Raw genomic sequence first — 24,871 nt, 5'->3', positions numbered from 1 at the left:
TTTCTCAGAAATTATTATTAAATATCGACATAATTTATTTTTGTTTTATTATTTAAATTAAATGATATATAATTAAAAATAGTATATAGTACAGAATCAAAAATTAATAAGAAAAGTTATAAAAGTAAATCTCAAAGGATAGAAAAGATATAGCTCCTTTCTTTTTAATGGAATATTATATTAATTTTTTGTTATTTAAATGCATCAAATTTGATAATATTTCCTTGAAACATTTTGTTTTATTTCACATAATTAAAAAATTATGATATTTTATATATAATGGAATATAAAAAAGAAAACTTACTAATGATTACTAATGATGTAAAATTCTTTTTATTATTTATAAAATTTATAAAAAAATCATGTAAATATCTACAATAGTTTTAAATAAAAAATTATATTTTATAATATTCTATTATATAGTATATTTATTATTAGAATTTTTTAATATAATATTCCATATTATATTTACAATAAGTAATTTTATTCCATTCTAATTCTATTTTTAATTATTATTTATATTATAAAATTTTTTTAATAATTCTAATTAATAAATCGAAGACAAATTTGTGAATTAAGAGATTTAATTCTCGCTTAAAATGTGATCATATCATATTTTGTCATAAATTGATTGCCTCTGTTAATTTCGATTATTTCATACGCATCAGTTGCTCCTTTATTTGTTAAAGAAGAAGGAAGGAAGCATTTGTCCGTGTTAATAGAGCTTCCATCTAGTTGCGTCTTATCTATCTTTCTATTCATGACGGATAGCTTTTTGTAAACAATTTCGTTTCCTTCTTCTCACCGGGAACGACCATTTTCTCGGAGGCCGTAGGAAATCGAAGAGACGATAACGGAAGAAATAGGAGAACGATTTTTCAGAGAAGTTTAAACCGTGAAGTAATGACATTAAACTATATGGAAAGTTGTATTTCAGATGTATTTCAGATGTTCAATGATTAAAATACATTTCGTAATTCTCCATGTATCTAACTTTTCGTTTGCAGAACTACTCGCAAAATTAAATATTTTAATCAAGAAAGAAAGTAATATTGAGTATAATAAAGAATTATAGTTTTCTTGTTTTGAATTATTTTCAATCATGATTTATATTTATATTGCATTTTGTATTATCAAAATAAAATATTTTATATTAATGATAATAAAAAATATTCAGAATTTTTTATTTTTTAATAAATTTAAGTAATATGTATATTTTTGAGTTTTTATTATAATTAGTATTGAAATGTTTACTATTTCTTCTTATGAACGAGGAATTATCATTAATGTTAATGAGTTCATTAATATGAAATAACTTTATTTATGAAATATTCAAAAATATTTAAAATTAAAATTAGTTATTAATTATTAAATATTTATGATTATATTAATTATATAATACAATAATCTTGTAAATTAAATATATGATATTTATTTTATATGTTCATTATAAAGTAATAAAATAATAATAATAATATATATAATAATATTATATAACTTAATTATTTTATATCATATAACTTAATTACTTTATATCATATATAATATAATATAATATAATATAATATAATATAGTATAGTATAGTATAGTATAATATAGTATAATAATATATTACATTAACTATTATAATATAATTATATTAACTACTAATACGCAGATAAATAATTATTATATTATGTAATATAGGTTTTATTATATATAAAATATTGATACATTCTTTTATGATACTATTCTTTCATAAATATTTAATATGTAAAATTAAATTAAATTCATCTTTAAATTCATCTTTTTTTATTAAATTTATTAAATTCTGATTTCTATTTAAAATGATTTTAAATTAATCTTTCTAATTTTCAATTGTATCTCAATGACATCATCGAATAAAAGTTATTGTAAAATATGACAATATAATTTGGTATCATTACGTATCCGAACAATAGAACTATAATAATATATATTCTTGTAACTGAAATAAATCATATCAGTTTTCTGATTATTTCTGATTACAATTAAAAAGAAATGTTAGAGAAAAAAGATGAATGGTTTAAAGAGAATGATATTATTAATATAATGTTTTCTTTTCAAGTATAATGATGCATATTCATTCTAAATTAAATAAATTAAATAAATGCAAAAGAAAGTTTATTTATAAATTTTTATTTTAATTCATTGAATCAAATTAATTTATTTTAAAATGCAAGAATTTGAAACAAAACTTTCGATTTTTAATAAATTAAATATTTTTTAAAATATTTCCATATTTCCATAATATGTTTTCATAATGTCACAATTTCAAAGAAGATAATAAAAATTTCTTATATAACAAAATATAAATGAATTATTATTTAAAAAATATTAATATTAATTATATATTAAAAATATTTAAGAAATAATTATTTGATAAAACTAAAATAAATTATTAAATTATTATTAAATTATTATTAAATTATTAATTAAAATTAGTGTTTTCTTATTTTATTATTTAATAAAATTATTATTTTTATAAAATTGATCTTTTTATAAAATGTACAAAGATTTTTATAGATTATTGTAATGTAATTAAAAAGAAGATGATTTCTTATAAAAAATTAAATCGAAAATACATAATAAAATTATATATATATAAATCTTTGTTTTAAAAAGAAACAACTATTTGAATATCCTATGTAATGTCTGGTTAAGTAAAAAAATTAATAGTAATAAAAAATCAAAGCAATTGCTTCGATTAATTAATTCGATTAAAATATTTAAATTTTGGAAATTATTAAATTTCAATATAATAATCGATAAGTAAGAAATAATAAATTAATTCCAATTATTATACAACAATATCATCTAATATTAACAATATCATTTTTATTTATATTTCTGTAAAATAAATTAGAAAACAATATTGATTTCGTATTATTGATTTTATATTATAATATTAGATCAAATTTGCAAATTACGAATGTATAAGTTATATATTTTCCACAACTATTCCATTCAGCTGATGATACAAAGATTACATAGTGTTACGCAAGGCGTGGGAATAGCATAGCAAGCCAAGTTTTAGCAATAATGGGACTACTACGATTGTTTGATTTACTTGTTCCAGTAAATCGCTGCTATTGTTAAATAACCAGCGAAATATCGTTGAAAACTCTGTTTTGTTACTATGTTAACCACATTGATTTGTTTTCATATTTTCTCGATGAATGGTAAGATAAATTTTAATACTATTTTTAATATTTTTAGAAATGTTTAAAAATTTTTGTAATGATATAAAAAAGTATATTAAATGTTTAATTTTAATTTCAAAAATGTTATTATCATATAAAATAATTTTTAAAATATTTTTATCAAATTTAACTTTGTTCAATACGTGTTATAATTCGACTAATTTTTATAACTTTCAATAAGCATTTTTTCAATTTTATTATGTTGAATACGAATTTAAGAAACTGTTTCTTCTTAAAACACAAAGTTTTTGAAAATTTAATTTAAAAAAAATTTCAATTTTCCAAATTTGAAAATAAAATTGAAGTTTTGTGTTTTTATAGTTACTTTTGACATAAAATAATTCTCTAAACTATTTCAAAATAATATAAACAATTATTAGATTATAAACACTTAAATATATTTAAATAATGATCAAATTTAAAAGGATGAAAAAAATCCATTTTTCCTCCTTTTCATCCATTTTGTTGATATTTTTTAATTTATTTCAAAAATTAAAATATAGAAGAAATCTAATCATATATACAATAAAATAGATTTTTTTGCTAAGGAAAACATCAAGAAAAATTATCAAAAATCATTTTCGTTTTTATATAACGATACTATAATATAAGTATATAAACTAATATAAACTATAAAAGCAAAATAATTTAGTGATTATCGCTTTTTTTTTTATTTATTTTTTTTTATTTATTTTTATCTATCTATATTGAAATTATAAAAGCATTAAAATATTAATAAAAATTAAAAATATTTAACTTTTGAAAGATGAAAAGAAAAATTTTTAAGTATATATATATATGAGTTATTTTTAATCTGCGATAAAATTTTTCTTGTTTGAATTATAAAACAAATTCAAAAAATCAAAAAATCATTTTTAATTCACAACAGAATTTTTCTTTTATGAATTTTACTAAATTATGAAATAAATTGACGAATCATTTTTCCGTAACAGAAACTTTTTTATTTTTAGATTGAAAAACAAATTAATGGATTGAGTTGAGTTTTGATAATAAAATTTTCATAATAGAATTTTTTATTTGAATTATTGAGTTATTTTTCTTGACAATATTATTTATTTTCGAAATGAAAAATACTTAATAATAAACGTTTGATTCAATAAAATAGCAATATACAATTCTATATATTTAGTACAAAAATCCTTCGTATTTCTTTTTAAAAGAAATGCATATCATAGTAGCGAGATATTTGCATAATAGCGATTCCGCTAATCTATGAACGAGAATTGCCGAAAGTCATAGAGCAAATAGGTTCCTTCGGTACACGGCAATTTGTCATTCCTGACCAATTGATCCTTCAGCAGAATGCGTTTTCATAGAAACGGTTGGTTTTGCAGGTCGAGGCCGGCGACGTCATACTCAGGGTGAACGAAGTCGATGTCAACCGATTTAGTACTAAAGAAGGTAAGAAAGACTTGCTTCAGCTTCTGCTTCGCGATATAATGCACTTTCCTTTTTTTCTCTCTTTTTTTTTCTTTTTTTTTTTTTTTTTTATAATCTCTCCACTTTTGCCCTTGTTAAAATGTATCGCCTTTTTATCCACGATATGTTATATCGACCGAAAGTATGTTTTTGTATGTTTGATAATTCGGTTTGATAATTCGATCGATAATCAAATTAAGATTATTTTTACATTTAAAAAATGTATGTTCTGAATTTTTAGGAACTGTTTCGAATTTTTTGATAGCTTTTTTTAATTTTATTTTTTAAATTTTAATTTCCCTTTTTATATTATAATGATGAAAAATATTTTTCTATGAATTATTTATTTATTCCTATATTTTACTAAATTAATTTTTCTATGAATTATAATTAATTTTATAGAATGAAATTAATTAGTGAAACATTTTTGTATAATTTAGTAAAAAATTTATTAATATTAATATTTATATAATTTTATAATTGATATATTTTACAATTATTTTTTAGAGTTTTATACTTGTTTACTTAATTTATTTTTAATTTTCAAGGTATTTTTTTTTTACTTAAAATTATAAATTGAATTTCAATTATATCAAATAAATATTAAATTTAATTTAAATATAAAATATCAAATTTAAATTAAATTTCAAATATAAATAAAAATTTAATAAAAAATAATTTAAATATAAATTCAAATTTAAAATAAAATCAATATAATTTATGTCATTATAAAAATAATAAAAATTTATTAAAACTCAAAATTTTTGACAATATATTTTTTTTTAAATTTTTATTCATAAATTCAATTTTTGTTCAATAATTCAATTAGAATATAAATTTAATTTAAATTGTATCAAATATATAATTATATTTAAATCAAAACATTATATTTAAATGAAACATAAATGAGAATTGAATTAAACTTTAAATAAATGAACTCAAATACTAATATATACTAAAAATCATTAATAACAAATATCTTTTCATTATTGTCCATAAATTTACTATTTATTCAATATTTAATATTTTCAATATTTAAATTCAATTGAAATACAAATTCAAATTTAAATAAATTTATTATAAATTATATTTATGAATTCAAATAAATTTAAATAAATGCTAACTAATATGATAATATGAAAAACTTCATTTTTATAATCATATACTCAAAATCTTTATTAAATTAAAATATAATACAATTAGAATTTTTATCAAAATAAAATTTCTCAGTATAGGAACCAAATCTTTGAATGTCAATGAGATTAACTTACTCGTAATTACTATATTCGGGATTGAACAAAGAATTATGATTAAATAAGAGAAAAAAAATGATCGATCGAGTGAAAATCAACTCATGGGTTATCCCTTAATTGTTCTTGTTTTGAAGGTCAATGAAACCCAATTTTTCACATTCGAGTGAAAAATTCCCAAGAGTTTTGCTGATCATAAAGCAATCAGAAAATGCTGCATAGCAAAAGGCAAAGATTTACGATTCGCGTTTCGCAACGCGTTTCATATTAAGATGGCAAATAATTCGCGAAGATTGACTGGTTTATCGAGATTTATTGATAAATCATTGTTCGATTGAATTTTCATATACGCAAAAATTCCTCCCAAAAAGAAATAAAATTTATACAGTGATTTTTGACAAAAGTTGATCTTTAGAATATATATTGAGAAAGAAATCAAATGTTTATAAAGAATAAGAATGATAAGTAATTTTAAGTATTTTTATAACTGAAATTTTGTTTTATGAAATTTAAATGTATTTATTTTAATAATATTTTTATAAATATTTCATTAATATTTTAATAAATTTATCACAGTAATATAATTACTAAAATAATAAATGATATATCTTGATAATATAATTAAAATAATACATAATATAAATATTTTTTTTATTTTTAATATTGAAAGATTTTATTTTAAATTAAACAATTATAGATTATTATATTATTTTTTAAATTTAAAAATTATTTATATAAATCATATAATGGAATTATATAAAATTTCTTTATTTTATGACTTCATTTTATAACTATTTTATGACTTTATTTTATGAATTATTATCAATATATTTCTTATAAAAATGTATTTTAATTTTGATTTTAAAAAAATTTATTTAATTATATAATGTTTTAATATAATATTAAATTATATAAAAATATTTCTTTTTAAATTTTTAAATTTTAATTCATATTTGATTAATCGAAGATATTGATTGACTTTACTTATACTAAATATGAACTTTTATTAAAATAAAATAATATCTAATATATAATATAATTAATTAAGATTTCTATAATTAATTTAATTTAAAAATATATTTAAATTATTAAATAAATAGATAATAATTATTTAAATAAATAGAAAAAATAAATGTATACTAATTTAAAAGTAAATTTTGTACAAAAAAATCAAAATTAAAATTTATTTTTTTTATAGCATATCTATTCACCTTTTTTTTTAATTGCAAAACTAGTATCTTCAGATAATTATTAATTCAAATGGAATAGATATATTAATTTATTCAATCAACAAAATAATTAAATCTTCTATTATAAAAAATTTATAAGATTTAAAAATTATATAAATACATAAAATAACGTAATAAAATATTTATTATTAATTCATTATAAACATAATTTCATAAAACTATTTCAAATTTAAAAGAATAAAAATATTCCTTCGCTCCTTAAAGAAAATATTTTCTAAGATTTATGAATATCAATTTAAATTCAACATTACCAATGAATATCACACACACACACACACACACACACACACACACACACACACACACACACACACACACACACACACACACACACACACACACACACACACACACCAAATCACATATTTTATACAAATAATATTATTAACATATGCAAATATTTTAAAATTTAGAGAATTTCTCGAAGAATTTCATCTGAATTCTTTGACCAGAGTCATCTCGATCTTCGTTTCATTCTGGTCGCGTTTTGTCCGATCGGTATGGATCCGAATTTTTTTCTTTAATTTATTGTGATTTTTGAAGAAAATTTGTGGAACATCTAAAAGTAAGATGGCCATTGAAATTGAACTAGATAACACCAAGGAAAATCGTATATGTAAGCAAATAGTTTATTTCTTTAAGATTCGATCAAACGAGAGGTTAAATTCACTGCGTGTAGCTTAACCTTATGATTTGTCAAGTGTGTTCCATTCGTCATGCAAAAAATATTTATTCGTAGAACTTCTCGATATTCGAATAATAAATATCGATTAGACGTAGAGATTATAAGAATTGGAGTTGGATTAAATTTTACATTTCATTAATATATCGTTGTCCTTGAATTATGTATGGTTGTTTTTCTATACAAGATTATGACTGCTTTATTAAAAAAATTATTTGTAGAAAATGATTGATTTATGATTGCTTTATAAAAGATAATTTACAGAAAATGAGTTTTATAACTGTTTTATAAAAAAATGATTTATAGAAAATGATATAAGAATTTTATATTTTTGTCATTGATTTATTGTTCTCATATATATTTCATATTTTTTTTTTTTTCTGGATTTTGTCTTATGTATTTTTATGATTTGATTTATTTGATTATTATTTTATGCTTTCAAATATTATTCTTTTTTCTACATAATTTTTATTTAAGTAATTCTTCTTATAATTTTATGTATGTACTTATTATTTTTTATTTTATATTATTTCTTTTATCTATATATAAATCATATTATTTAATACATTTTATTATATTTATATATTTAAATCATGTTATTAAGATATATTTAAGAAATTAATTAAGAAAGAAAGAAAAGTATAAGTGATACTATATTCAACTCGAAAAATTGTATATATTTTTGAAAAATGTAATAAATTTTACTATTATTAAAATATACTAAATTTTTATGAATTTTTAAACACGTAAAACAAAACGAAAAAAAAATATTAATAATTATATTTATTTTAATTTTTGATTTTTAATATATTATTTTCTTAATATATTATTTGATTAAATATAAATCAGTTTTATATTGACAAAATCAATAATGATAATATTGAAAATTATATTGACATAGAATTTTCTTAAATAATTATAATATAAATAAAATTTTTAATATAGATTAAAATAGAAAAATTTGTTTTTTTATTGTTATAAAAAAAGAAAAAAAATTTTTAATTGATCATTTATCAATATTTTTTGATAAAAAAAAGAAAATTTTTAAAAAAATTTAATTTTACAAGAAAAATTTTCTAAATATTAATAAACGATTTTTATTAAAATTTAAACATAATTTTCAAAAAAAATATTTGATTTTTTAATATTTTTTTTTATCGGTAATTATTAAAAAAAGAATCTAAATCATTTTGAACAAACATAACGAGCAAAAAGAAAAGAATGTTTACATGTACAGAATTTATCAGAATTCTTTGTTTTCTAGACGATCTTGCAACAAAAAGAAAATAAATCCAATTTTTATGTAATATACTTGTGTAATATAAAAAAATTTTAAATATATTATCTAATATAAACTATGATTTTGAATTTTTTTTACATATCATTTTATGCTATAAGATTATTTTATGTTATAAGAATACAAAATAATCTGTTCATTTTCTGAATTTGAAGAAAAAATGACATTTTTGATCAATGAAACAATAACATATAAATTCATATACTTAAATTTCAATAAGAAATTAGACAGTAATATTAATAATTTACAAAATTTGTATTAATAAATAAGTAATAAATGAAATATATCATATTTAATCTATAATCATAATGGATAGCAAAGCTCTTTCCTCTTTCACACGTTTTGATTTAAACACGTTTTTTGAAAACAATATTTACATACAAGCAAAAATATATTTTTTTTATTATATATAATATAAATAATATATTTTTATTTAATTTTAATAAGATAAATTTTTTAATAACTTTTCAAAATTTTCTTTAAAAATGACAAAAAGTATATTACGTTTTCAATTTTTCTTGATTAACTTTTATCTCTAGCTAGATATCGCTCAAATATTATCATATTATCAATATTATCATTAATAAAAATAAAAATTTATCGGCTCAATAATTATTTTTTCAATTTTCTTTTTTTTTGTTTTTACATTAAGTCAAAATAATAATTTTAAAATAATTTCAAAGTAAGATTTTTTGTAATTATCTTAAAGTAGTTTCATTAAAAATGAATTCATTCTTCTTGCTACGAAGTTCTCGATTTTTTATCATCAGAGTCATATCGAGAATTTCATACATCTGGGTGAAACGTCAACGAACCAGCCCATTAGCGAGAATTTTACGATGACACGATGCTGAATTCGCATACGCGAAATAGGACATTTGATTGACTATATTATAGAATTATAGAATTATAATTTGCGAGTTCGGTGCATCAAACGAAATAGCCTTTGATTAATTTTATTGACAATATAGTTATCTTTTAGCAGACTTATCCTTCATTTTGGGATGTAGTTACAACGTGATGAAAATTTAAAAAAAAAAAGATATTTATTATATTTTTTTTTTCTTGTTTTTTAAAATGATTAATGATTGAATTTAAGGATGAAATATTATGTAAATTTTCAATTCAGTTATTTTAAATTTATTATTGTGAATGTAATTGAAACAAAATTGATTATGTTTTTTGATCTTACAATTTTTACTTTATTTTGTTAGTTATTAATTTTTTTTTCTTTTTTTATTCAACTTTATTTTTTTATCAATTATATCGTTTATTTATCATTGTTTATATTTTTTTATTTATTATAGTTTTTTATTCCTATATATTATTATTCAAAATATATTATCAATGTTATAAAATCTAATTCTCTATGTTAAATGAAAAAGAAAATTTGATAAAAATGAATTATCTATTTACGTAAGGAAATTATCTATGCAATAAATCAATCAACATACAATGTGTAACAATGTTTCAATGTCAAATCAAACGATGTTTAATAATAAGATGATTGTATAACAAGATCATTCACATTTATTATATATTCTTTATAAGAATATATAATACAGATATCTTATATATAATTCTATTAATCTAATCAATTATATTCAATGATTTTGTTTTAAGATTTTTTGCCACTTAATCTAACCTTGATAGATCAACAAAGTAATAAGATAATGAAAATAAAAAAACTGTTCAAAATTTTAATTATTTTTAATAGAAATTATCTTTTGTAGAGATTTTGTAGAGATTATCTTTATTAATATGTATATAAAAATAAATTATAATAAATAAATGATTATAAATTAATAATAGATGATACAATAGTATCTTCATCCTGATTTCATTTTAAAAAATTGGGAATCGTTATTTCTATCACTTCTTAAAAATGCTTTTGTGAATAGAATTATCAAACATTCTTATTTAAAAAAAAATGTATTTAAAAATAATGTAAATAACATTATCTCATTTTTTTTTATATTCATCTAATATTGAGATGGAATTCTTGATATATAATCTTGTTTTGCAAATTAGCCAATTTCAGATTTAGTGTGTAATTACGCAAAATTTATTTTAATAAATCGTTTATTTTAATAATGACAATAAATAAAAATGATGAAATCATAATCAAGTATAATAATCCATATACATATGATAATTTTATTGATAATAAAAATTGATTGAAAGTAATAATTATTTTCACAATAATTGCATTGAGCTTTTGTTTGCATTGAGCAAATAATATTTCTTTCATATCTTAATCAATGAGATAGCTTAGATATTCATGACTTGGCACGTCTTAAAAAAGAATGCAACTAATGTTTCGAAAATAATACTGTGTCTTTCAATTGCGTAATTAATATTAAGCTAAACATATCTACTTAATAACATTCTGGTATCTATTATTGATTGTAATATTGTCGTATTAATTATCATAATTATAATTTTTCTAATTATCATCTATTATAAATTTGTTCTGATTTATTTTTATATAAAAATTAGGTAATTTTGAATAAGCCCTTTTTTCATTTTTTTTCTTTTGTATTTTCTTTCTAAATTTTAAATTAATTTCTACTGTAAATCTTTCAGATCAATTTTGAACATTTTTAATTTGTATTTTTACAATCTTTGTGACATACATAGTTAAAGAATATAAATTCATGCATCTAGTTTTTTCATAATTTTATATAAACATATGATATGTAAATAAAGCTAAAAGTATTTCGATTAAAAATATATTGTTTATAGATATAACATGTAAATCAAAAATTAGTAATATATTATCATTTGATAATATGACAATATCACTTAGTAATATGATAAAGAATACAAGAAAGAGCAATAACATTTTTATGTTATTTTTATGTTATCTGTAACTTAGTAGCAAGAAATATCGATATCAATATTTATAAAATTAAAATATTAATTTATTTTATTTTTACATTTAACAACATAAGATCTTATAAAACATTGATAATTTATCATAAATAATTTTTTTTAAATGTTATTTACTCATCATAAAGAATTGTAAAAATAAATTACTTGCTAAAAAAAAATATTTTTATATATATATATTTTTTAAAAATATATATTTTTATAAAGATAATTATCATTTATCATAAAATAATCTTATATATAATTATAAAATATTTCAAACTACATATTATCCAGATGATATTGATAAAAAAATGATAAAATATTGTCTAGAAAATATTAGATGTCATGTTCATACAAACATGATAAAGACACACTCAAATCACATATACTAATTCTCGCAGATAATCGTAATAAATCATATATGTATGATATGTTGATTGAAAGTTAATTAGAACAAAAAAACATAAAAAAAAATTTTAAATTCAATAAAAATTTTTTCAGATAGAAAAAAATTAAAATTTTTTGCAAATTCTTATGATTTTTTTTAAATAAAATTGATTAAATAATGTTTAGTATTATAATTTTAAATTTAAATTTCATAAGTTTTTATTCGTGACTAAAACATTTCTTTAAAAATTTGAAAACTAAAAAAATATTCCTACTTATGATTACTAAAAAAAATTATTTGTAAATATTTGAATATTATTTATTAAATCATGTTAAAAGAAAAGATCAGGAATTAAACTCTCAAATTATATATTACTGTATTATTAAAATATCTCAATATCAAAATTAAAGATTATTAAATTTTAAATGAAAAATTATCTTTCAGTTATAATTTCAAAAAATAACATTATATATCTTCATTTTAAAGAGTAAAGTTTTTATATTTTTATTTTCCTATTCTTGATATATTTTTCTTAAAATTACATGATACATTATGATGCTTAGTTTTGGCGGAAACTTAATTATCTAATCTATCTTTAATATAGTAGTGAAAATAATGTTGTAATGATGTTATATATTCTCTGAGGAAATTCGAACATATAGAAGAATTGAATTTTAATAAACTTTTAATAAAAAAGTATTATCATTATTCTAAATGAAGAATTGTTAAGTCTTGTCTTGTCTTTTAAGATAAAAATGATAAGAAAAGAATAACAGAAATAAAAATATATTATAAATGGTAGAAATCATAATGGTAAAAAAATGAAAATGAAAAATGTTGATAACTTATAATAAGAAAAAAAGGATATTGCATTAAAGCTCTATAATGATCGAAATAAACTTTGGCATATTTTGAAATTATTATGATAAATAAACTATTGAGCAATAGAAATTTGGAAATATTAAAAAAAAAAAAGCTACGAAAATGAAAGATATGATATTTCAAGAATAGATAAATTAAGAATTTTCATCTTAGAAAATAAAATTTTTTTTTGTTTCGAACAATTTTATATGGTTATACTTTCACGTTATAATTTTAGATGTTAATGATATTTGAATTATATATTAATTACTCTATACGTAATATTAAAAAATAAGAAATAAGATAATTAAAAAAGAAGAAAAATAATAATTTTATGCACTTTTATTCTTTTAATTAACAAAATGTAATGTCAATGATATTTAAAGCAAATATAAAAAATTTTATTTTTATACTATATAATAAATTATATTACAAAACCTTCTTCCAGCTTATGATATGTTCAAAATATTAATATATTCGGGAACATTTTTGATATTTGAGACACTTTTGAAAGATAGATTTTAAAAATCAAAATAAAAATTTATATATAAAAAAATTAATTTAAGTTTAATTATTAAATTATAAATAGTTTAAATTCGCGTTAGATGAATTGAGAAAGAGATAGAAATAATCATATCATTTCTCTTTCCATCTTGCAAGTTTAAATTATTTATTGTATAATTAAATAAATATAATATTGTTTAATGTTACAATATAATAAATATTATATAATTAAAAAATTTTAACCATTTGATATATCAATTTTTATTTTATAGTTTTCTTCTACAATCGATTTTCCAAAAATCTTTTATGAATATAATATTATATTAACATTTTATTTATAAAAAAACATTCGTATTATTTTATTATTAATTGAACAGCATTTCTTATAAATCGATACACTTAAATTCACATGATTAGATTTACATAAGAAGAACAATAAAAGACCAGTCGAAACAAGGAAACAAATAAAATTCCGGAAACGGCAATACTTGTTTCGCGATGGTTAGTAGAAGGAAGAACGTTTACATTTAGCCGAGCGTAAAGCGGCCGAGGCAGCGCAATATCGGGCACCAGTCTCGTATTTCCTCCTGGTTCCCGTTTAATTTGACAAGCTGACATCATGTACAGGGGCACGAGGTGATATTTCAGTCCCATGAACCGTGAATTGTTCAGCGTCTCCTCGATTCGCCGCGTTTGTGTTTCGAGGAATATAATTGGTAAACTTGGCCGAACTATTGTCCGGAAACGGAGGACGCCTCGGATATCTATTCCTTCGAGACATGCGCTACTTGAAGATGGTAGAGTGAAAGTTTGACGAAAGTCGAATTTGGGAAAATTTGTTCTTTGGGATTTCGAGATTTTTTTCAAAATGTTGGGTTTTTTTGGGGTTTTATAAAAGATCCTTTTTGTAGAACGATAATTTTGAGGTTTTATAAAAGATCTTCTTTGAGAGAAGATAAGATTGATACTTATTAATATGCTTCATATTTTCTAAGCTTATAATAGCAACTTTTACTTATTTTTATTTTGAAGAATTGTTTGAGGAAAAAATAATTTAAATTTTTATTATTTTTTTCACATTATATAATTGCGTATATATAATTTTAATTAATTATATATTTTGTGCTTCAAATTTATTCTTTTGCAAATCAAATTTTTCTATAAATTTGTTTTCTTTTTTTTAGAGTAAAAATAAATTATTAAAAATAAAAATAAATATAAAAATTAAATTTATTGTTTCAAAATTTAAAATTTTATTATATATATATATATATATATATATATATATATATGTATGTAGCAATGAACAAAAAGTATTTATTTAAATAAACATAACTTTATTTATAATTTATAATATATATTATAATTTTATTTATATTTATTTATTTATAATTTATAACATATATTATGTTTATATAAGCTATGTTTATTTAAATAAGTATTTTATGTTCATTGCTATTATATAATATATATATAAAATTTTGTAAAATCAAATTAGTACAATTGTAATTTATTGTAAAGAATAAAACAAATAACTTTAATAAACGGATAATCGATAAAGTTTACCATTGATACTTGATTGCAACGAGGAAAAGAGTAAACAATTTAATTAATGTGAAATATATTGCATCTATTTTTTTGTTATTAATTAATTATCATTTAAGTATTTTGTTCAATATAAAGTATTTTATAGTTATAGTAATATAAATTTAAAAAAAATTTTTTTAATTAAAAAGATAAAAAAAGATTAAAAATCTTGTTAAAAATGAAAAATATAAATTAAAAGCATAAATATTATCTTTTTATTAAATCAAATTTCTGAAACATTTATTTTTAAATATTTATAAATAATTATTTATTTTTAATTATATTAAAATATTATTTATGGTATTATTTATAGAATGATCTAATAAATTAAAATCGCACATTGTATATTTATTAATCGAATATTATTTTTTATTTCGTTCCTTAAACAATTTTTATATAATAAAAAAATAAGCTACATAAAAATTTTCACATGTTATCTCACAAGAAGATATACTTATCTTGAAAAATTTTAATGAAAATTGATATACAAATTATAATGAATATATATAATGAATTATATATAAAATAAAATTTATTTTTCGATAGAAAATATCTTTGAAGAATATGAAATTAAAATTTTTTTAAAAATCTCTCAAATCTTTTTTTTGTTTGAATACAATTTCTACTAGAAATATTTTTTATAATAATAGAGCATTAAAATTTAAGTATTTTTTACTTATTTTTTACTTATTTATTATAGCTTACAATTTTAGTTTTTTTCTACTTTTGTATACAAAATTATATTTAAATAATAATAATAATACTGAGATTTTAATAAATGATTTCATTTTCTTTAAATATAATAAAAGAATTAATTCATATAATCTATTATGATTTACATTCATACATAAAACAGAATTTTTGATTTTAATAAAATACAGTTAAAGAAAAATAAACAAAATTAAATAAGTAAAACAAAATAATTAAAAAACAATATTATTTATTAATTGAATTTATATAAAATATGAATATTTTTGCATATTATATATTTGCAATATCCTCATAAAAATCTCTAACATTTTAACAATTTTTAGTAATCAAATATATTTCTAAGGAAAGGTTCCAGACAAACAGAATGTTTAATTAAATCACCCCGTCTAGCATCTTAATCTCACTAAACACACATTCCTTCCATTTCTCTCAAATTCATCCCTCCTCCCAAATTCATCTCCTCATAGCGTTCTATTAACGCGTCAAGTTAAATTTTCCATTTTGCTCGGCTTAAAACCGAGTTTCGCACGAAATGATTTAACCTTATCCTGAAATTGCGACTCATCTTTTTCACCAGAAAGCGCTTCATTCTTCTCTCATTAATCCAAGCATGAAAGTAAACCAGCTTTTCCAAAAACGGAGAACTTAAATTCCGTTTGCAAACACACGAGGAACGACAGTTCGATCTAACTGAGTTTTTCATCTTACTTTCTCTTTTTTTTTTTTTTCATTTTTTATTTTTTCAATCTTTTGCTTGATATCTTTTCTAATGGGATTCTTTCATTTTATGTTTCAGTGTTGAAATGTCTACGGCTCTCGTCGGATCCTGTCACCCTGAAATTGAGAAGGGGTAAGTGAAGTGTGTCTATAAATTCTTTTTATTCGCGCGAAGACTTATGTCGAGTCAGCTATAATTTGGATTATTGAGTTGTTGAAAAATAAAAGAATTTATACTTAATTGTTTTTTCTTTTGTTTGAAAAATTGGTGTTGATAAATTTTCAAATATTAACGATAATTGTTGAATCGAATAATTATTAATAATAATAGTATATGGATTGTTTATAACCTATGTGATTTATTATGTATATTAAAACTAAACTTGATTATTTATACTATTTAAAAATTGATATTTTTTAATTATAAAAAAAGATTGAAATTATTAAAAATTTAAATATTTTTATAAAAGTTGATGTAAAAAGCACATTATAAAAATATAAATAATTTTAATATAGATAAAATAACGAAGAAAATTTGAAAATAATTTTTTTAAATAACATTTTATATTCTTTTATTTTTACTGTTGAAACAAATTCAATTTATTCAATTTATTTACTATCATTTCTTATAATAAAACTATAAATTATAATTTCGATTTCAAAGTTATTTGAAGTCACATCTTTATCATACAAGATTTAATCATTCGATAGCTTAAAATGACATTATTGTAGAGATTTTCAATTAAATGTAACACTTTCTATGTTGAAGTAATCGACTTTACATAATGCTTAAATTAACTCATTACGTAATTATTTATGTTCATTATTATTAGTATAACGATGTAATTGTGTAACATTTATAATTTTGTTTCTATAATTTTCTATAAATTCTATAATTTTATAATATATATCGATATGTTATCCATAACAATTGATAACATTATTATATTGTTGATAATTCAATATTGATAATTCAATTGATAATATGTTAAGATATTGATAAAATCAAAATAACTATAATTCTTATTTTTTTTATTCAAAAGTTATTGTTAAAAATATTATATATAATAACAATTTTCTATAAACATTTTTACTGATTTTTGATATATTTAAAATATCGTTAAGATATATTTAAATAATAAGATACATTTCAATAATAAGAAAGTGATTTAAATTATAATATAATTTTTTTATTTTTTCTATTTTTATTGTACCATTACAAATAATGTTTTTATGTATTTTAATAATAACTTTCAATAATAATAAAAAAAAATTATTTCATCTATTAACAATATTTTAACGATATTTAAAAACTAAGATAGTTTAAATTAATAAAATTAATAAAATATGAATAATCAATAATTATAATTCTACTTTATATTCTCATTTCGATCAAGATTAATTTTTGAATCTTAATATATTTAAACATATATAATTTTAAATAATATTTTGCAGGTTAGAATTATGAAACAATATTTATCCTTTTTAATCTATGATCTTATATATATATATCTAATAAACACCAATATTTCTCCATTATTTTCTTTAATCTATTTTATTTATTATTTTATCAATAAAAATTCCGATAAAATTATAGATATCAATAAATTAGAAGAAAAATTTTTGCAACATTTATAATAATTTTTATATAAGGATTTTTTAGAGATTAGAGAAGAATCTAGCGATAACATTGTTAAAAGTTATTAGCACTATCGTTACATTAATGTTATTATCGTGTTAAAAATTTGAAGTAGAAATTGCATCATTAATAGGACATTGGAGCTTTAGGAAAATAATTAATTGGATTAGTTTGAAAAATTTATTTCATTAGAGTAAAGTTCATGTTATTTTATGATAAAAATAATGCGTGTATAATTATGAAGTATTAAATAATTCTCTATAATTCTCGATAATTTAAAGCTGGAATTTTTTTATAATATGTTTTAGATCAATTTTTTCATTGAAATTTTTTTTTTTCATACAGTATATGACAAATATATCAGAATTTTTTATTTTTATAATTTATAATTCTTATAAAATTTATTTTTTTTTATCAAAAGTTATAATAAAATTTTTATTTAGATTCCATATCTAATCAATGAATTATGAAATTACATATTTATTTTTTATCATAGAGCGAAATAAAAAAATCAAAATATTTTAAACATATATTTTATTTTTTAATTCTTTATTTTTATCATATTTTTTATTATTTATTCTAATATTTTTCGTTTTCTTTGTTTTTTTCAGACTTGCATTAAATTTATTAATATTTTGTAATGAATATTATATGTATATAATAATGATCATGATATAAATGAATAAATTAGGATATCTTATGAATTAATTAAAAAATAGTAGTTTTCTTCAATCTTTTCTAAATTTAATTTAAATCTTTTTATTTAAAATTATTTTTGAATATTAATTCCATTGCTTAAAAAAATATTATTTGTTAAAAAAAATTAAATTACTTATTATTAATAAAAATTTATAAAATCAATAAATTTTTTATTGAAAATTATTTCTACATAGAAAAAAACATTATTTGTTAAAAATAAAAATTACTTAATGTAAGTTTTTAAATAAAAATTTATAAAATTCACAAAAATAATAAATTCTATATCCAAAATTATTCAAAATTACATAGAAAGAAACATTATTTATTGAAAACAAAAATTAAATTATTATATTAAAAAAAAAATTACTGAAAAATTATCAAAAAATTTTGCAATCAAATTTCCAAAAATAATTTTTAAAATGCTTCGCGACTATAAAAAAAATTTATTAATCAAATTTATATTTCAACAATTTATGCATTATATAGAAAACAATTTTATAATTGAAATTCATGAAAAAAATTTTATTTCTCGTTTCGTTCCACTCTAATGCATACGCATAAATATTTATAATCTATTAACTCTTTCTTTTAATTTTACTTCCTTCATTTATAAAATTCACTTTTTTCTTTAAATTTTTAATTTCTTCTAATTTCAACTTATAATTCTTAATTTCAACTTATAATAATTATATTATATTATTTGTTAAAATGTGCATTAATGCCTAATAGTGTAATTGGTTTATGATCATTTCATTTAATCTTGTATTCATATTATATCATTAGTTTCTGAAAGTTGGTGAGAAAGATCTCATCGGTGAAAGTATTTGTATAGTGGAGATAAATTGAAAGAAATATCAGTGGACCATGTTCTGCAATACACACATGCTCTGTCGATAAGCGTAATTGATATTGCGTGAGTGGTAAACTTAGCCTTTTTCTAATCCTCCGGAATTCATGAAGCGTATCGTGCCACGCGCGAGTTCGCCTCGTGCATTCCTGTCAGATGGATCCATGCAGTTGAAAGTGCGCCAGGAATGCAGAGGAAGTTGATGTGTTTGGCCTGTTGAGGAAGTTCCGGTTTCTAGTGAATGTAAGAGGGAATTTTGTAGTTGAACTTATTTCTAGAGGATGGAATCGGCTGTTTGTAAGTGGATGTATTTTTCATTATAAAGAAGAATAATTGGTAATTGATCAGGATTTCTTATTTTAATGAAAGTTTTAAAATGTAGTAGATTATTTTGGGTAAATCTAATATGAAAATTTTGTAATTGTTTATTATATATCCCAACCTTATATCCAATAATCACTTTTATTGAAAATATTTATATCCCATAAACATTTCAATATTGCTGAAAATATTTACATTTTAATGTTCCACCTTATTATGTATTTATATTTATATATTTTTAAAAATTATTTTTAAATTTAATTTTATCACAAATTTCATAAGATATAAATGCTTTTATTATTTATTATTTTTATTAGAATAAATATGATGACAATCAATAGATTAAATATGTTATTTATCTTAGAGATATTGCTTTAATATAATATTAATAAATTTGTTTTTTTAATATTTAATTTAATGTATTTTATGTTAAATTAATTATAAAAATATTATGGTATTAATAATGTAATATTGGCGAATAATACTTATAATGGTTATAATTGCTCTATATAAGAACTATCTTGCCAATTACTTATAAATAAAGCATATTACTTAAAAAATAAAATTATGTATAATATTTTCCGTATCGATTCGTTTCTTTGTTCAATATAAATTTTTTTTATATTTATATTTTTTTCTTTAATTCGTAAAATATAATTAAAATAAAAAATGATTTTTTATTATACATATATATATATATATATATATATATATATATATATATAATAAATAAAATATTATAATTAATATTATTAAATAAAAATTATAAAACATTGTGAGATACATATTATTCAAATTGTAACAAAAAAAGAAACAACATTTATATATTTTTTAATTCTATTTTACATTATAGTAATCATTAAAAAAACATATTTGTAAAATATGTAAAATATTTGTAAAATAGGAAAATCGATTTTTTGTAACTTAATGTATCATTTGTCATGAAGAAGAATTATTTTTAATTGATTCTTATAATTTTTATAATTTCTTATTTTAATAAGAATTTTAAAGAATAATAGATTGCATTGGGTAAATGTAGAATAAAAAATTTTATAATTAAATTTATTCTTCTGGAGAATCGACTTTTTATAAGTGGATATACTTTTTATTATGAAAAAAAAATTTGTTTATTAAATTAAGAATTTTTATTTTAGTGAAAATATCAAAAAGATAAGATAAATAAATATGAAATGGAAATATATATAATTAAAATTGTTTTTTAGCAAAAATCAAAATCAATCTTTTATAGCTTTCATTATAAAAAAGAATAATTTTTGATTGATTATAGTAATTTTTTTCATGAAAATTTTAAAAAATGATAGATTATATTAAATGAATGTAATTGAAGATAAAAATTGTAATTTAAAAAATTGCTTTTAAAAAAACTTTTTATAATTAAAATGATAGATTAGATATATTTTTCATTATAAAAAAGAATTATTTTTGATTGATAATATAAATTTTTATTTTAATAAAAGTTTTGTAAGTAATAAATTGCATTAGATGAGAACTTTCATAAAAAAATTCTATAAGTAAATGTATAAACGAGATAAAATTTTTAAGAGAAAGAGAAAATTATTTTTTTATAACTATTTTATTTACATTATTCTTTTTGAGTATCGAAAAAATTAAAAAAAATAATTATTTTGATTATAATTTTTTATCTAAAGTAAAAATAAAAAGTAATGAAATATATGTAAACGGATCATGTAATTTTATTATTAAACATGTTACTTGGAGAATAGAATCATCATTGTAATTACATATTTGCTCATGAAAGAAAACAATTATATTTGATTGATTATAATTTCTAATAAATAATTATATATATGTATATGTTATATATATATAATTATATATATGTATAAATTAATATTTATGTATCTTTTGATTAAATATTTTTAATAAATAATTTTAAATAAAATTTTTAAATTCTTGTTAATTAGTACTCAATAATGTTTTAGTAATTTTATTTTTTAGGATTTATTATTATTTATTATTAAAGAAATTTAAAAACTTAAAATATTTATTTTAATATTTTTTATTCTTTAAATCTGTTTTCTCTTCGATATTATTTCTGTTGAATCTATTCTATTTCTATCGAATCATTACATTTTTCAAGTGTTATTTTATTATTATATCCCTATCAAAATGATCAAATCAGTTACTTTCATAAAATTAAATCGATTTCGATTTTATTTCGATTTTAAAATTCTATTATATTAATATTAATATTGATTATAAATTATAATTCTCGCTTTCATAAAATTAATATTTAATATAAATTAATAAATTATATTTAAAATTATAAATATACGTATAATCATAAGATATACATTTTTATAAAAAATAATTTATATATTATATATTTTTATATTATGTAAATAATAATATAATAATATTCTATTAATCCTTTTTTAAATAAAATATCTATATAGATAGGTCATCAATTATTTAAATTGGAAAACTTAATCAGTTAAAAAAAACTAAATTCATCATGAATTTAATATGAATATATAATATATAATATAAAATGGAATAGGATATAAATGTATTGTTTTTTTTTTATTAATATACTAAATTTTTATGCAAAAGTATATTTTAATATATGATTATTATTTCGTATACTTTGTATGTATGCAAATTAAAAGTATTTATAAATATTAATGTTAAAAATTTATAAATATTGCTAATCACAATAAGGAGATTAGAAATTATCAATCCATTATCTTTAATAGATTCTATAAATTATATTCATGAATTATATTATTTATTTAAAGAATGTATCCCGTGGCAAATAAATTCGAAAGAAAATAAAAATAGAATGCAATTTTTGAAAAACAATCCGGATATATTTAAAATTGTAAACATATTAAGCGATGATAATTTATTTCTATCTCAATAATTAGTAGGGAAGAAATTTCAGATAAGGAAATTTTCAATAATGGAGTAAACTTTTTTTTTAAGTAAATTATTTTAAATTTGAGAAAAATAACAATCTTGTTTACAACTGGAATAATAATAAAAATTGATTTTTATTTATTTTATGAAAATTAAAGATCTCTTTTTTTTAATTGTTAAATTATACAAGTTTCTTAATTTATAAAGATGAATAAAATTGCATTTCAAATCATAAAATTGAATTTCAAATTCTTTTTTCTAATTTTTCGAATGCTTCAAAATGAAAAAAAATTCAGATTTTGTTTCTATAGTTAATATTATAATAGTTTCTATAGTTATATGTTTACATTTTTGTCATTGTATGTATTATATGTCAATTCAAAACAATTTCATTTTCAAAATTTCATTTTCATTGTTGTATTAAAAAAAAATATCTTATGTTTGTATTATGAAAAGAAATAAAGTATAGTAGTCAATAATAAAATCGAATAAATATTAAAGTATTGAATCTTTAAATATTAATGTATTCGGATAATGAATATTGTTGGATAATGTATTATAAAATTAAAAAATTGATGCAAAAACTATAAATATAAATATATATCCATTACATTTTATGATGTAAAATATTTATTGTATATAAATTATATTAACCGATTATAATTATATACATGAGCAATTAAATTCTATAAATATTAAAAAATTATTAATAATTTTTATAATATTAATTATTATTAAAACAAAATTTTTACGTTACAAAGTTTTTATTTTAAAAAAAATATGTTACAAATAAATCGTCTAATTAATATAATAATTTATTTTTCATAATTAATAATTTATTTATTTTTTATATAATATATATATATATATATATATATATATATATATATATATATATATATATATAAAACAAAATAGTTGTATTATTTCAAAATTATTTTTTAAATAACTTTAAAAAATAACTTTAAAAATAACAATATAAAAGTAATAATTTAAAAATTTCTTGATATATATAATATATATTATTATAATATATATAATGAATTTAATTTTTACAATATTTTCCTTTAATCAACATAATTCATAAAATAAATTACTATTCATTAGTTAAATTGTATTAAAATTCTATTCACCGCATTTTTTTTTTTATGAAAGTTCTTATTCGATTTAAAATGCTGCAAATACATAGAGCTGATGATATAAGCGGACAGCTGGCCATGGTTGCATGAGTGGAATCATTGTGTAAACTCGCCAAGGGACCAGATATGATGTTACCTCAAAGCAACCGTCATGTTTAGCCGATTTACACCGGATTATCGTTATCAGTGCACGCGCACCTTGAATTCATTCGATGTTAGAGGTTAGGCTCTATCCTCCCAATGCTGTCCGTACTAATGAAGTCTGCGTTGAACAACCTGATGGCCCTGTTGAACGATTGCTACGTCCATTCACTGGATGATAAGAAAAGCTTCTTTGATAAGGTAATCTAGATATACGGAGAAACAAGAGGATGGGATAGAATTGAATTTAAAGAATTCGTTTGAAATAAATGAATTCATTTCGTTATTTTTGTAAATGGTGAATTGTGATTTCCAAAATTCAATTATTAAGAGATTAATATAGAAATGTAATTATTTTAGAAATCTAATTATTTAGAAATATAATTAATTTACAAAGTAAT

General features: G+C 18.2%; 1 protein-coding gene across 6 annotated transcripts in view; it reads left to right on the top strand.

Annotated features, from left to right (window-relative positions):
* The window catches only part of LOC411463 (PH and SEC7 domain-containing protein 2), a 139,999-nt gene that overhangs the window by 82,041 nt on the left and 33,087 nt on the right, over nt 1-24,871 (top strand). For all 6 annotated transcript variants that reach the window (XR_003306153.1, XM_026445494.1, XM_026445495.1 and 3 more), the window contains exons 2-3: nt 4,578-4,644; nt 16,863-16,916. Coding sequence is in view for 5 of the 6 variants with exons in the window: in XM_026445494.1 (XP_026301279.1) it covers nt 4,578-4,644; nt 16,863-16,916 (121 nt within the window). In the remaining variant the exon portion in view is untranslated. The remainder of the gene's footprint in view (nt 1-4,577; nt 4,645-16,862; nt 16,917-24,871) is intronic.

The sequence above is a fragment of the Apis mellifera genome, linkage group LG15, assembly GCF_003254395.2.
Source record: "Apis mellifera strain DH4 linkage group LG15, Amel_HAv3.1, whole genome shotgun sequence".
NCBI classification, from domain to species: domain Eukaryota; kingdom Metazoa; phylum Arthropoda; class Insecta; order Hymenoptera; family Apidae; genus Apis; species Apis mellifera.
The sequence above is the reverse complement of the archived record's forward strand: the minus strand, read 5'-3'. Positions and strand labels throughout refer to the sequence as shown.